General features: G+C 44.6%; 1 protein-coding gene across 1 annotated transcript in view; it reads right to left on the bottom strand.

Moving 5' to 3' along the window:
- LOC109953154 (AT-rich interactive domain-containing protein 1B-like) overlaps window positions 1-14132 on the bottom strand; it is a 40591-nt gene that overhangs the window by 4781 nt on the left and 21678 nt on the right. Inside the window, 10 exon segments of the mRNA XM_020588568.1 lie at window positions 7-143; window positions 146-284; window positions 950-1031; window positions 1129-1245; window positions 1774-1918; window positions 2797-2975; window positions 4810-4945; window positions 6218-6437; window positions 7425-7634; window positions 11594-11734. Coding sequence (XP_020444224.1) covers window positions 7-143; window positions 146-284; window positions 950-1031; window positions 1129-1245; window positions 1774-1918; window positions 2797-2975; window positions 4810-4945; window positions 6218-6437; window positions 7425-7634; window positions 11594-11734 — 1506 coding nt within the window.

Genomic DNA, 14132 nt, shown 5'->3' with positions numbered 1-14132 from the left:
GTCTGTCCTGGGGTGCCACATGCTGGCCTGCGGCCCCTCCCCGGGGCCTCCAGACACCGACGGTGGCGCTGAGCCCATCATGCTGTGCTGTGGGGGTCCCTGGTGCTCTCGGGTGTACAGATAGGGGTACTGACCCTGGACCGTGGGCCCATATATCCCCCTCCTCCTCCTCCATAGGGGCTGAACATATCAGGGTGCTGAGAGCTGTACTGCTGCACGCCAAACCCCTCCCCCTCGTGACGTTTAGAGGGGGGGAACATCCCCTCCATCGGCCGCTTGTAGCCCTGCAGACACAGCAGACAGAGGCTGAGGAGCTGGACCCCAACTGGTCAGGTTCTTCACCAGTACACATCAGGGCAGGATGAAACAGGTGCCTTCTGACCGGCACAGCTTCATGACACAGCTACTGTCACTTTTCAAATGGTTCAAAAACTTTTATGGATCATTCAATAACTGTGCATTTATTTGAATTTACTCCTAACAGTTAAACCATGGAGGTTTAACAATGACAGCTGCTGTCAAATACAGAACATCAGTCCTAATGTGACCTGAGAGACTGAAATACAAGAGCTCTCTCTCCATATCTCTGTGAAGCAAAAATTATGTCTATGGGCAGAAGTGAGGCCAAGTTACAGCTTCTGAGTCTGTGTGGGCAGAAAAATTATGAAAAATATTTCACTGAAATTCAAGAATATTAACAATTAACATCTGAAAGTTTCCACTTTGTGTCATTTTTAATGTGCAGAAGCACTGAACCAGGGCGAGTGCATTTTGTCTGGTATTTCTTATGGTGTAGTCCTGATCCTGGGCTCCTGTGGAGAGCAGGCAGAGCTACAGCACCTGATCTCATGCACATATGGGTACATCTGTGCTGTTTTACTACAGGCTTGAAGAATGCTTTAACCTCTTGTGAAGCATCTGATGTTCATTCTGCTGTTTCTGGGCTCACCTGCTGCTGAGGGTACAGGGGCTGATGAGAACTGTAGGCCATGCTGTGAGGATACTGCTGTCCATAACCGTCATGTCCGTGCCTGAAGAGAGGGCGTATTGTCAGTCAGACTTTATTTACACACTGCGTACAGACATACTGTAAAAGCACACCCAGATTAAAGAGAAACCTCATCTCACCTCTGGTGGGGGTACCTGTTGGTGGGGTACATGCCGGCCTCATTTCCAGATGGGCCAATGCTGTTCTGACCTCCAGGGGGCCCAATGCCTCCCTCTGGGCCCATCACATGTTCTGGCCTGCAGGACACAAACACACCACAGTCAGTTTATTCATAATTCTGCCACCTCAGATCTTTTACTGGTTAAATGTCTGTAGAATTCAGGAATTAGTCCCAGGACAGCAGTAGTTTTTAGAATTGAGTTACTGAATATTTTTATTTTTTGCCAGCACAAAAAAATCTCTTTGCAGGTATCCTATGTTTTCACAGTTATAGCCCGACACCAGGTAATAAATATAATCATACCTCTACTGCAAAATGTGACTATTCACACTTGTCCATACTCATCTTTGGGAAACTGCACATGCACTGTACACATTGTCCTACATAGGTCTCTTCTACCAACTGGATATGTTCCAACAACATCTGTGCAATGATAAAACGTGCAAAGAGAACAACACACCTGTCCTAAAGAAGAAGAGCTTCCACTGCATGCACAATGTGCACTCGCTGAAACAGTTCACAAACACACACTGCAAGAAATCTAAATGGTGCAGCCAGCTTCTAAAACACAGTGAGCCCTCAGGCTGCTTGACCAGTGTCTCACCTCCGCTCGTAGCTGGGGCCATAGGGGTACTGGGGTCTGGGGCCCACCCCAGTCAGGGGCCCGGAGGGCGGCCCACAGGGGTACATGTCCTGCATGGCACCACTGGGCATCTGACCAAGGCCAAAGGCATCGCCTGGGCCTGGACCTGCAGAGGAACAGAAGAGGACACTTCAGTTCGTCTGGTTAAAATATACATCTTCACCAATGCTGTCTATTTTATAAACTTGTTTTTTTTCCCCTCTTAGTATTGCCCTACTTTTAGTTGCCAAGAAGGAGAAAATGGAGGATTATGAAAAACGCTCAGTGGTGATGGAGTACAGGTGTAATATACATGAATAGGTTCAAATCCACAGCAGTGTCTATTCAGCCCTTTCAAGAGACTGACAATATGACGGTTAAGATTATGACCACTAGGAGGCAGCAGAGCACACTCACTTCCAGTGACTGCACCTAAAAAAAACCACTGAGCCATGTTTCTGTCCACAGCAGTGCTCAGGGCCCGAAAGCTGCTGGATCTCTCCTGGTTAACTGGGTCGAAACTGGTCCTGAATGATAAGGTATGAATCCACCAGGGTGGTACATAAAGAAACTAAAAGTATCACAGCATTTTGTTCGTCAGCTGAGTCCTAGACTTTGTTTGTTCACCAACATGTGAGGAGTGTTTTTCTGACACATCCCCTCCTGAAACCACTTTTCTCATATCAGCATGTTAAAACCCAGAAGATCCCTCTGATTAACAGACATGTCATACAAAAATGTAGGATGTGACTGATCAGTCATCGTCCCCTCAGGCTGAATCTGATCCTTTTACATCTGGTTTTATGATCAGGATGATTATATTTCTCTCTGTATGTGCTACTGTTTTGTACTACTTCAGAGATTCCTTGTTTAAAATGACTGCTGGAGTAAAACTAAAGAGCGGTAATGTACTGGCTTAAATAAGTCATCATGGACCGTCATCATCGTTTCAGAGAAAACCATCCCCTTTTCATCAGCTTTCAGCACAGTGTTTCCCCTCCTCACCTTTCCTCACCCCTCCATATGGGTCTTTGTTGGCATCGTACTGTATCCTCACAGACGGGTCTGCTGGACCTCCTCCCTGCTGGTAGGGGGTGCAGCCGGGCCCAGGGCCTCGCTTGTTGTGGAAAGCTGGATCGCTTCCTTCAGAAAATGGATCCTGGACGCTCACTCCTCCAATGTTTCTGGGAGGAAACCACAGCAGAAGGTGAGGACTGAGTTTTAAAACATTAACAACATAATAAAAATAGCAGATTCTGGAGGGAACGTCTTTGGAAATGTTCAAGTTTTTTTTACACCTATATGGCTCTGCTAGCCAGTAAAACCTACACACTAAACTGGATACAGTTATGTAACTGCCCCTGAGCTAATCAAAAATAGTTTTACATTTTACAGGACAAGGAAAAGGCATTTTGTTATTAAAGACATATTTAGCATGAAACATGAAATTATTAATCAACAGTATTTGAAAATGCTCAAAAACAATCACAGAGGTTTTTTATTTTTTTTAAACTTGTTAGATTGTACCCGGTTCTTTTATTGAAAGCACGAGAAGTGAAGACAGGAGAGGACTGTATAAAATTAACAGGAAGTTTACTCAAAGTCTGGGCACAGGTAAAGTCTTACAGCGCTGGGGTCAGAGAGACAGAACTCGCACAGGAAAACCATTCTCTGAACCCCGAGTTATGTTTTCACGTTACATTTATCTTCTTGGGCTGGTCCGCCCTGGACAGAGGTACATTTCATGCTTCATAATCCTATTGGTCATTGGTCAACCCCTGTGTGTGTGTGTTGTGATTTTCCAGGCGGCAACTGATCAATGAACACTGAACAATTGGTTGTCTGCACTGTAGACCCCCTATCTGTGTAATCCTATTACAGGAGAAAGCAGGACCTTGTGAGTATGCTAAACGGGTCCAGGTGAAGGTGCAAAACAGGCCAACGGGTCTTTGTTAAAATGTAAAATAGGCTGGTTACTTGAAGATACAGACACTATGTCAACACAGAAGTTAAAGTAGGCAGTTTCTACTTCAGTATCACTTGACTCTCATCAATACAATTAATTGTAAGATATATAAGCAAGAAAAATAAATGTATTAAAAGTAACCAAAGAAAATGAAGAACTGAAAAGCAACTAAAAGAAACTAAAGTTATGAAAAGTAACTAAAGCTTATAAAGTAACTAGAGCCTATAAGAATAAATTCTTACAAACTGAAAGCTGAGTCTTGAATTGTGAACAATTATATGTGGAGATTTTCAATATCTGGATATATAACAACTTGTTGAAGATGAGTAAAAGTGAGCGGTGATTTCATGTTTCCAAAACATTTATTGGCATTGACACTCTTGATAACTGAATTCCAGTGACTAGTGGCAGCGAGCAGCAGCGATGACACAGGTTAAAATCCTATTCTGTCCTCACCAAAAAAAAACTGTCCACCACTTGATCCAACCCCCACCAATCGAGGGCTCTGACCAGATCACTGATTGCTAATTCTGCACTAGCAGGCTTCCTTCTCAAGACACTGAACAGTTTCTTTCCAGTACCTATGATATCCTCATAAGCTCTCAGTCACCCTGGGTGTGTCCTAGCAGGATCCATGCACATCTCACAGTATTGTACAGAAGCCCATCAATAACATATTCCTTGGCTGAAAAAGTGAGTTTGCCTCTCAGGTAGTACAAACCACCAGGTGTTTCCTCATCGGTTTTAATTTTAGATACGGTGTGTCACAAGGCTCAATCGTGGGCCCTCAACTATTAAGTCTATGTGTTAATCATTGTCCACACAAATGATACAAGTACAAGCTAATATGCAGATGACACCTAGCTTTACTGTTAATCTCTGTCACACCAGATTAAGTGTGGTCTTTTAAATCAAAGCATGAGATTAAAAGAAAAATGATAAAACTCTTTCCTCTGAAAACATCACATTTTAAACTTTGAGCAACACATTTCTGATTCAGCAAACACTGATAAGATGGTTCTCTGTCCGTAGATGCATCTTGCCTCCCCTACCTGTTCCCTGTCTGGGGGCCCATCTGGCTGTGGGGGGTGGAGACGGGGGTTGGGGGCTTCAGGTCTCCAGGGGCCTCAGTCAGGGAGCTGCTGCTGGACTGAGGGGTGTTGGGGCCCTGGAGGGAACCTGAGTTGGCTGCAGAAATACAGACCAGACAGAAAACCTGCTGAGAATAAGCGTCACGCAACTTTACTCAACAGATGTGGAAACAAATATCTCTGTAAATCAAAAACAAAAATATTTTGTACCAACCAAGTTCCTCTGTTATTTGTGGGGATGTGTTTTTATAGTACTTGTGGGGTCCACCAGCTTCCTGGAGACCAGCAGAGACTAGATTATATCTACAGGGTTTTTCTGCTTTACAATACCTTTAAGAAACTGTATTACTTATAGAGCACTAGTCAGGTAGAAGCACAACATAGAACAACTTGTAAGACAAATTACAACATAAAACATATATGAGCCAGTTAAATAAATTAATCTTTAATTAAATACATTACAATATGTGGCCTAAAGGTTCCTCAACCAGATAAAATCATGTGGATTCTGCACTTACTGCCGATGTGCTAAGCTTGGCTGAGCACCTGTTAGCAGGGCTAATCTATCAGGGGTCTTTAGTCATTTTGAATAGATTTAGCTACAGCTCATTTATGTGGTAGAACAAACTTAAAAACTAAGAGATCTGATCAACAAAGCTAATTTTTCACAGGAAACAGAAAAAAGTGCAATGAGTGGCTTCAGGAAATCTCACAGTCAGCTCCAAGCCGCAGCGTCATTTATTTGGTAAAATATTTAAAAGTGAAATTCTAGTTTTGACTCGGTTTTGACCAAATACCTAGTTCCAGCTTTGTCAGGCAGCACAGTGACTTGACTGACTATATGTGTTCAGAGAGAGAGGCATCGTGGGAAATTAGGTCAGACTGAGGTCACTGATGTTTACATTCACACTCTCCTCCCCCGCCTGACAACTCTCTCTACTCCTCTGTTACGCAACTGCACTGTGTTTGTGTGTGAAGGGATTCCCACCACTGATGGTCTGACACCAGGACGCAGCCAGGGAGTTTGTATGTTTCTGTTATTTTCTGCAGATCCCCTCCAGAGACCAGCAGCACCAGTGAATGTGGTGTACTCACAGTAATGTGTGTGAATCCTGGTTTAGCTTATTGGTCTGTACCACAGACCAAAAACTATTCATCTCTAGTTTGCGATCTAGGCATTTTTCACATTGTTCAAAACCAAAAAAATCTAATAAATCCGATATGTTGCTCTGCCCTGCCTGGAAAGAAAGAAGAGAGTTGTACCAAAGTTTCACATGGTTCCTAAAGCTCTGGTTCTGAGAAGCCTCAGTTACCGGAGGATAAATTCCCGCAGTGGTAGATAGCTGAACGATAACAGGTGTTTCCTCACCTGGGGAGGGTGGCTGGATTTTGGTCTGGAGTGACAGGGGTTTCTTGGTGTCCCCTGTGGGCCCCAGGGCCTCAGGTGGCGGCTCCTCTCCCCGCTCCACCTTACACTCGTAGGCAAACAGGTACTGGATGTACTGCTTCTTCAGAGAGCTGGCCGAGCTGCTGGACGTCCCCACGTTCAACAGGGACGACAGCTCCCTCCACTTCTTATTCTTGTTCACCTGAGAGGAGGGAGACAGCAGGTTTACACACTAAATTAGTCACAATGCCCCTGAAAACCAGACAAGGGACAGAAAGAAGAATGCTGGGACAAACCATGAAAGCACACGGCCGACATCCAAGGCCTTAACACTCAGCTCTGATATGTTTGCGTCGCTGCGTCCCATCCGTGTGTGTCAGCACCTGTACCCACCGTTGAGCTCCTAAACCGCCACGCATACACATATGTAAGTGAAATGTGAGCCACGTGCGGGGGCTCCACACAGAAAAGTCCCGGGTGGGGCCCGAACCCGGAGCCTTCTTGCTGTGAGGCAACGGTGCTAAACACTGCACCACCGTGCTGCCCAAATGGCCCAGTTTCCTCCTAAACCACTGGGTTATGATATGTTCCTTCCAGTTTGGCCTGATCAGAAGCTTCTCCATAAACATCCTGGTCTCTCCCTGGTCTGACCCAAACTTTAAAAACCGATGATGGGCACCTTGATGTTTTCTGACAATTGACAGAAAACTAGTTGATTAATCTTTATTAATTAACTGACAATGAAAATAATTGTCACTTGCACCACTCAAGTTGGAATTTAATGTTAATTTTCAACAGGGCTGGAACTGCTGATTATTTTCATTGTTAATTATTCTGCTGATGATTTTCTTAATAAATCAGTTATTTATTTAGTCTATTAAATATCAAAAAGTAGTGAAGAATGGCTGTAACCAAAAAAGACCGCACAACCTCTGGTTCCTGCTTCTCCAGGGCGCCAATTTTCCATCTTTGGGTTTTGGACTATACACACAAATAGATTCTGAAAATAATTTTAAATTGCAAATGTTGTCTTCAAGTTTTGTTGGCTAACTAGAATGCAGCTAAAACAATCCAACAGACTCACACTACATCAGGTGAAAGAGATCAGCCCTGTGGAGAGGACAAACAGTGAACAGGAGGAGATGAAGGTGTTGCAGGAGACAGAGGAGGAGTCTAATCCACATCTCACCATGGCCAGTCCTCCGATCTCTCTGACAGCCAGGTAGAGTCTGCAAAGGTCCAGCGGCTTCTTCCCGACGGCCGGCAGGTTTGGGACAGGCGTGCCCCTCTCCTCCATGAAGGACAGGTAGCGGTCCACCCACAGCCTCCTCTCGGGCTCTGAGCCCATCTCGTACAGCCGGGTGATCTTCTCGTTGGTCATGGTCGCCACACTGGGCTTCTGGAGAGACCGAGACATTGAGAGAAGAGTGAGCTTCCAGGTTTACAGGTGAGAACAGAGGAGGGCTGCACAACACGGCCAAAAAACCACCAGTAACAATATGTCAACAGTTCACCTGCTGCACAATTTGTACTCAGGTTGTCAGAGTAGGCGGAGGCAGCGGCCAGCAGCCTCTGATTCACAGGCCACATTCACACAGACATTTGCCCTGAGATAAAACATCCAGGGGGCTGTGGTGTTGTTTTCAGTGGCATACGAGCCTTGGAAGAGCAGAGTGAAGTATTTAAAGCTTGTTAGGCTGCAGAACACATCACAGTGGTTGGCAACACTCACAGATAGGACTGTACAACTCTGCCAAGTTTCTTCTTTGGTCCTGACGATCTCGAGGTGAACAGCAGGACTATGTGTTTGCATGTAGTGACTGGTCATTGCAGCACCTTAACAGATGATGATACTTTACAGAAACAGATGAACCAGATCCACTTTTTCTGTGTGAATATGGCCTTACTGGTGAAGGAAGCTCATTTTCTGCCTGGCTGACTGCTTAACTTTTCAAATCATAAAGACATTTTGTTCAAATGCCCAACACCCCACTGCTGAGCCAAAATAAAACAACAGAATTAAATGGCAATAGCACTGATAAATGTTTCACTCATTTATTGGACAAAAACACCAAATATTTGCTGTTCAACCTTCGCACATGTAGATTTACTCCTTTTCTTTCCCTGTAAATTCAACATCTTTGGGTTTTGGACTGTTGGCCTGACAAAATATTAGATGATGTTTGGGGTTTTGCCACATTTCCACTATTACACCAGATTTAACATTAGATCTATCCCCTGATCTAAACACTTTCTCCAAACACTTCTACTTTGATGCTTTTCCAGTTGTTCTTCATGAAACTCATATTGACATTAAAACAACCAGGTTCAACTAGTGATTATTTTCATTTCTAACTACCTGCATTATGGTCAATAATACAAACGATAAAACATCAGTGAAAAATGTTGATCAGCTTCAAATGTCGATTGACAGCCCCAAACCCAAAGATATTCAGCAGAGAGAAACTGAACATCACCACACTGCAGAAGCTTGAACATTCAAATGTTTGGCTTCAATGAACAACTGGCTCAGTAAAGTAAAAACAAGTTCAGTGATCTGTTTTTAACCAGTACTGTGCAGTCCCACACAACCAGTACATACTATCACACTGAGAACAGTGCTACCCAACCCATCTTTATTTTGTATCAACACTACAAAATGTTCATGCAAACACTGATTCACCACTTTTCCTTTAGTTTCTCTGCTGCAAATTATTTCTAAAAACTTCATCGTCCCATCTGCTCTCCATAGATTCACAACAAAGCTTTTATACGCAGCAGCCGGGTTCGTCATAGGTCTGTTTAAAAACAACACTGTGCACTTCCTGCTTAATGTAAGGCATTTGCCAAACCAAGTTTATCCAATCACATGTCTCTGATTTTCAGTATGTTCAGGCTGACAAGCTTTAGATGCAATCGATATGTGGACGTGAATTAAAATGACAAAAACCCAACTCTGAAAATGGATCAATTCCCAGTCTGGAAACAGGGGAGGGAGGTTGGGCAGCACTGCGGCAGACAGTCCGCCCTGAAAACACAACCCGGCCACACTGTGTTCACACCAGCTGAGTGCAGCCAGAAACTGACAGCCTGGGGTTTAAACACGGAGGACAACACAGTCACAGCTCACAGAACGAGACTTTCTCATTAAAACTCTCTGAAAATCCTGTTTCAGCTCCAACAAGACAACAGTTTCTCTCCCAAAGGCGTCCAGTTACTTTGTGATAGTTCCCAATGTCTCTTATTCTGCATCTGCAAACTTCCTTGACTTAAAACAACATCCATGACATATTTCTTATAGATAATTAACTTTTATTCTGCAATATCACTGTGCTTCTGCCCATGGCTTCATCTCCCTCAGGAGGCTTCATTAGACCCTGGACACACCAGGAATAGGCCCAGGGTGCTTCTGCCCATGGCTTCATCTCCCTGACCTCAGGAGGCTTCATTAGGCCCTGGACACACCAGGAATAGGCCCAGAAGGGCGTTTTTGTGCATTGTAGCAAAGTACAGACAGAACGAGACACGGTTATCAGCTGGTAATTACCGGTGAGCTTGAATGGTACAACAAACAACATACACACTGTCGATGGTCTGTGCTTGGAGTTAAATGTCTGTCAGATGGACATAAGGAAACGTCCTGGTGCTCTCATCCATGGTAGAGTTGATATTGTTGATAGTGATAGTGCACATTTTACTGCGGACAAATCTATTAGCAATTAGACTGAACTTCAACCTGAAGGTTGCGGCTTCCTTTGTACAGTGCTGATTGTTTTTTTGTTTAAATAAAAAAAACTTAATACAGTGTTTTAGTTTGAAGTGCAGGCTCCGTATCATGTCTGATCATGAGGACCGAGACCCTGTCACAGTAGTTTAACCAGCAGACATCTTCACATCTGTTTTACAGGCTGTGAGCCAATAAAGGGGTTTTTCCATCGTAGGAACATAGTGGAACACATGGGCCTGTGTGATGCTCGTCACAGGTTCTGCATTTGTTTCCACTGCCCTCCACCAGCTTTGAAGCTGCGTTCTAGGACCTAAGTTGCAGCAGCCTACAGGAGATAGTACTAAGTTCCAGCAACGCAGGGGAGAGGGGTTGGTGCTCGCAGAGCTGTCGACCCATGATTGGTTAAATGTCGGAATCACACCTCAGCTATTAGCGTTACAAGCACACTCCCCGATTTAAAGGTAAAATGAGGACTTCAGCGAGCGGACCACGGGCTAAAGGATTTTGTGGACTTACTTTGATGTCAACAGCAAATTTTAGAGCCCTCAACTCACAGAGGCCAAACTAAAAGTGAAATATCCAAGTCTTCCATGCTGAACTCCTAACATACAAAGCCCTTATTGACAAGGCTCCATCGTATCTTAAAGACCTCGTAGGGCCTTATCATCCTAACAGAGCACTTTGCTCTCAGAGTGCAGGTTTACTTGTGGTTCCTAGAATTCACAGAAGTAGAATGGGAGGCAGAGCCTTTAGCTATCAAGCTCCTCTCCTATGGAACCAACTCCCAGTCTCAGTTCGGGAGGCGGACACCCTCTCTACCTTTAAGATTAGACTTAAGACGTTCCTTTTTGATAAAGCTTATAGTTAGGGCTGGATCAGGTGACCCTGAGCCTTCCCTTAGTTATGCTGCTATAGGCCTAGGCTGCTGGGGGGGCAATGATGTTCTGAGCTCCTCTCCTCTCACCTCCTCCCCTTTCCACTCCCCTCTCTCTCCATCCATCTATATGCCACCACTACCCATCAATAACTGTGTCTCCTCTCTCCCGTAATGTGTCCTCTCATTGTGTACCAGTAACAGGCAGAGGACACTACCTGGTAACTACAAGGTTTTTAAATCAAGGAAGTTTGGGCAAATCCAAAACATGAACTCACTGTTGTTTTAAATGAGAAAGTCTCAGTAAACATGTAGAAAATCATATTGTGATGCAAAACATTTACAATAAAAATGCAGCTTTGAACTTGAAAATAATAATAAAGATCAGATGCAAACACAGTGCTGCTTAGTCCAGTGAAAACCTTCCATACCCAAAAAGTCACGTTTTGTGAAATTGAGAACATCTCCTATGGACACCTGTATAATTCCAACACTAGCTGAAGGGTTTTGGCAGGATTCTCTGGCATTAGTATTGATAAGTAACCGAAAGCGACCATGGAAACTGAGACTAAAAGCAACAGACTCTAGAGCTGAGAGGTTTTCACACTTCAGCAGCAGGAAACAGGACTCTGCGGTGACTTCAGTGGAACGGTCTCGGAAGAACCATCAAAAAAGCAGCATGATGTGACAGAGACACTGTGACACCCTGGAAAAAAAAAATTCACAAGAAGAAACTGTTGTCCTTTGCGGCACTTACAGGGCTGGTCGAAGTCTTGGGCCAGGCGGGGCTGCTAATGCTATCACTGTCCTCCCCGTGACAGGAGGACAGACTAGCTGAGCTGGGGGACATGGGGGAGGGGGTGGGGGTCTGAGACACACACAGAGAGCTGTAGCTGTCCTGTGACACAAAACACACACAGAAACCATTCACACACAACAGAGTGGTGAGGGGAGACATCACGGCCAGGTCCTTTAAAATCATTCAAAATAAGAGACATCTTTCTGCTTCTGTTTCCAGGTTTCACACCATGACAGTCACAGCGCAAACAAGCAGAAGCTCAGGAGTGAAACCAGCTTCACCAAGCGGTGTTAGCATTTAGTAGATGGGAGCAGATGACAGTCGGGTTAATGTGGCGGACAGGAAACACCACTTCTGACTGCGGCTGTTTAACCTGAGTTGATTCTGGTTAATACCTCACATCTAATAACAGATTAGTGCCTTAACTTTGATGAATGAGTCATCTCTCATCGAGACTACTTAACTTATTATAGCCCTGACTCCTTAATGGAGGGTCTCTACTTTGGTCTGTTAAGGATCAAATTCAGGTTCCTAGCCCTCAAACAACTGTTCGTCAGTGGAGGATAAGCCTGCCTTTACAATATAAAATCATCCTCTGATGAATGTAAGCAACTGAAAGTCTGTTTCTTTAGTCTGGTTGGTTTGACAAGACTCACAGGTTGTATTCACAGGGTTCTGACTTCCTTCAGCAGCTGATCAAAACCTAAAAATATGACCCAGTCAACACAAATCTCTGCCTCAGTCTTCCCTTAGTTTGAGTTGGAGTAAAAGAAAAAAACTAGTTATCTTAGAAAAACTGTGGAAATAATGTGAATTTTAACTGAGCTTCAACACTTTAAAGTTTCCACATTTCGTGTTGTCTCACATCTATTTTGAAGTTTCTCTGACAGCCGACATGAAGAGACATGACACCTAACTTGCACGGCGTTAAACCGTGAGCAAACTGCTGCTGCACCAAACAAAAAGTAGCAAAAATTAGCAGCAGCACAGTCTCTACACTCTGGAGAGACACAGAGCCGGGCTGCTGGAGCTTGTCGACAAAGTGCAAACACAAAGCAGCCAGTTCTCATCAAGTGAACTCGAGACCCTGACTGCCAGACAGAGATTTGTGCCGGCTGTGATCAAGACCAACTCTTCACTACTGGATAATGAGGAGAGGCAAGTCAAAAGAGAGCAGCATGGAGGGGAAGACAGAGCTTTCAAAACTCCCCAGCTGCTGAGCTGAGAGCGAACTAAACAAGAACAAGCTGGAGAAAAAGAAAAAACCTAAACAGGAATGCTGGCCGATGTTGGCAGGAGCTGTTTACTTTGGCTTTTCTGTAGCACTTCTAGAGCAGCCAAACCCAGATGTAATAATGACAGGTGTAACAAACACCACGCCGCTGGAAACAAGCTGATCAATACTGCTGACTACAGTGAAGACGGTGCCAACTAGGAAGAGAAAAACAATGACTTGTGTTCTCTGTAAAACTTCTCCTGGCTTAAACAGAAACTGTACTGAAAAGTTGACATCTAACTGAATTACAATTTTCTTCTACAAGTTGTTTACAAAGCCTGACAGACGTCTCCGTGTTGTGCCGGGTCACGTGACTCTCTCTCTGCCAGGGTCCGATACAAAATGTGTTCTCCGGCTTAGTTTGATGATAAGAACATCTATTTAACTAGACAACACTCAGAGAGCACAGACCTCCGCCAAGGCAGCTGACTACCCATAACGCCATCCCACCTCAAAGTAATGTGGTAGCATATAGCATATTCACCCAATGGTGAACAAGGGTAGATAAGGGATTCAACTGGTACTCTGTCACCGGGGGGTCAGGTGAACAGCTGTATCATCACATTAGAGCCGCTCTAATGTCTTGGACAGTTCACATCAAGAACAGGTCATAGTCATAATTTGATCACCACTGGTGGTGAGGGAGCATGGAGGACAGACCTGAATAGGAAAGGTCTGACTAATACCTCTGCCCACAAACTCAGAAAACACCTCTTCAGGTGTTGCAACCCCAAAACCCTGTGGTGAACAGCAGCATAAGGGAATCAATCAACTGCAGTCTTTGCTGTTATGGAGGCAAGAACATGAGGTGGGAGGAATTTCTACGAGGCCAGGAAGAACAAGCTGAGGTTCTGGAAAAGCTCCAACTCCACGAAAGGTATGTAGGTAGGGTCTTACCCAAGCTGTTTTCTGCAAGAGTGGAGAGCTGCTTAACATCCATTATCCTGTGCAGAGCTGCAGAGGACTGGAGCCTATCCACCTCACACTGGGCTAGTTTCTATTGTTGTTCCTGTTTTTCTACAAACAGGCTGATGTGGTCCAGTCAGCTGCGTATCACACTGCCCACTGAAGGCCTACAACAGGCTGCTGGAAATAACACTCCAGCCAAATCATGAACCTCAGACTCCGGAGGATCTGTGCAGACTTCGAGTGGTAATCAAGCCAGCAGACCAGCTCTTACACCCTGTAAAGGTGCCATGGGAGTTTGTTCATCCAATCTAC

Source organism: Monopterus albus, unplaced genomic scaffold, assembly GCF_001952655.1.
Source record: "Monopterus albus unplaced genomic scaffold, M_albus_1.0 scaffold556.1, whole genome shotgun sequence".
Classification (NCBI taxonomy): domain Eukaryota; kingdom Metazoa; phylum Chordata; class Actinopteri; order Synbranchiformes; family Synbranchidae; genus Monopterus; species Monopterus albus.
This window is presented reverse-complemented; position numbering and strand designations above follow the sequence as displayed.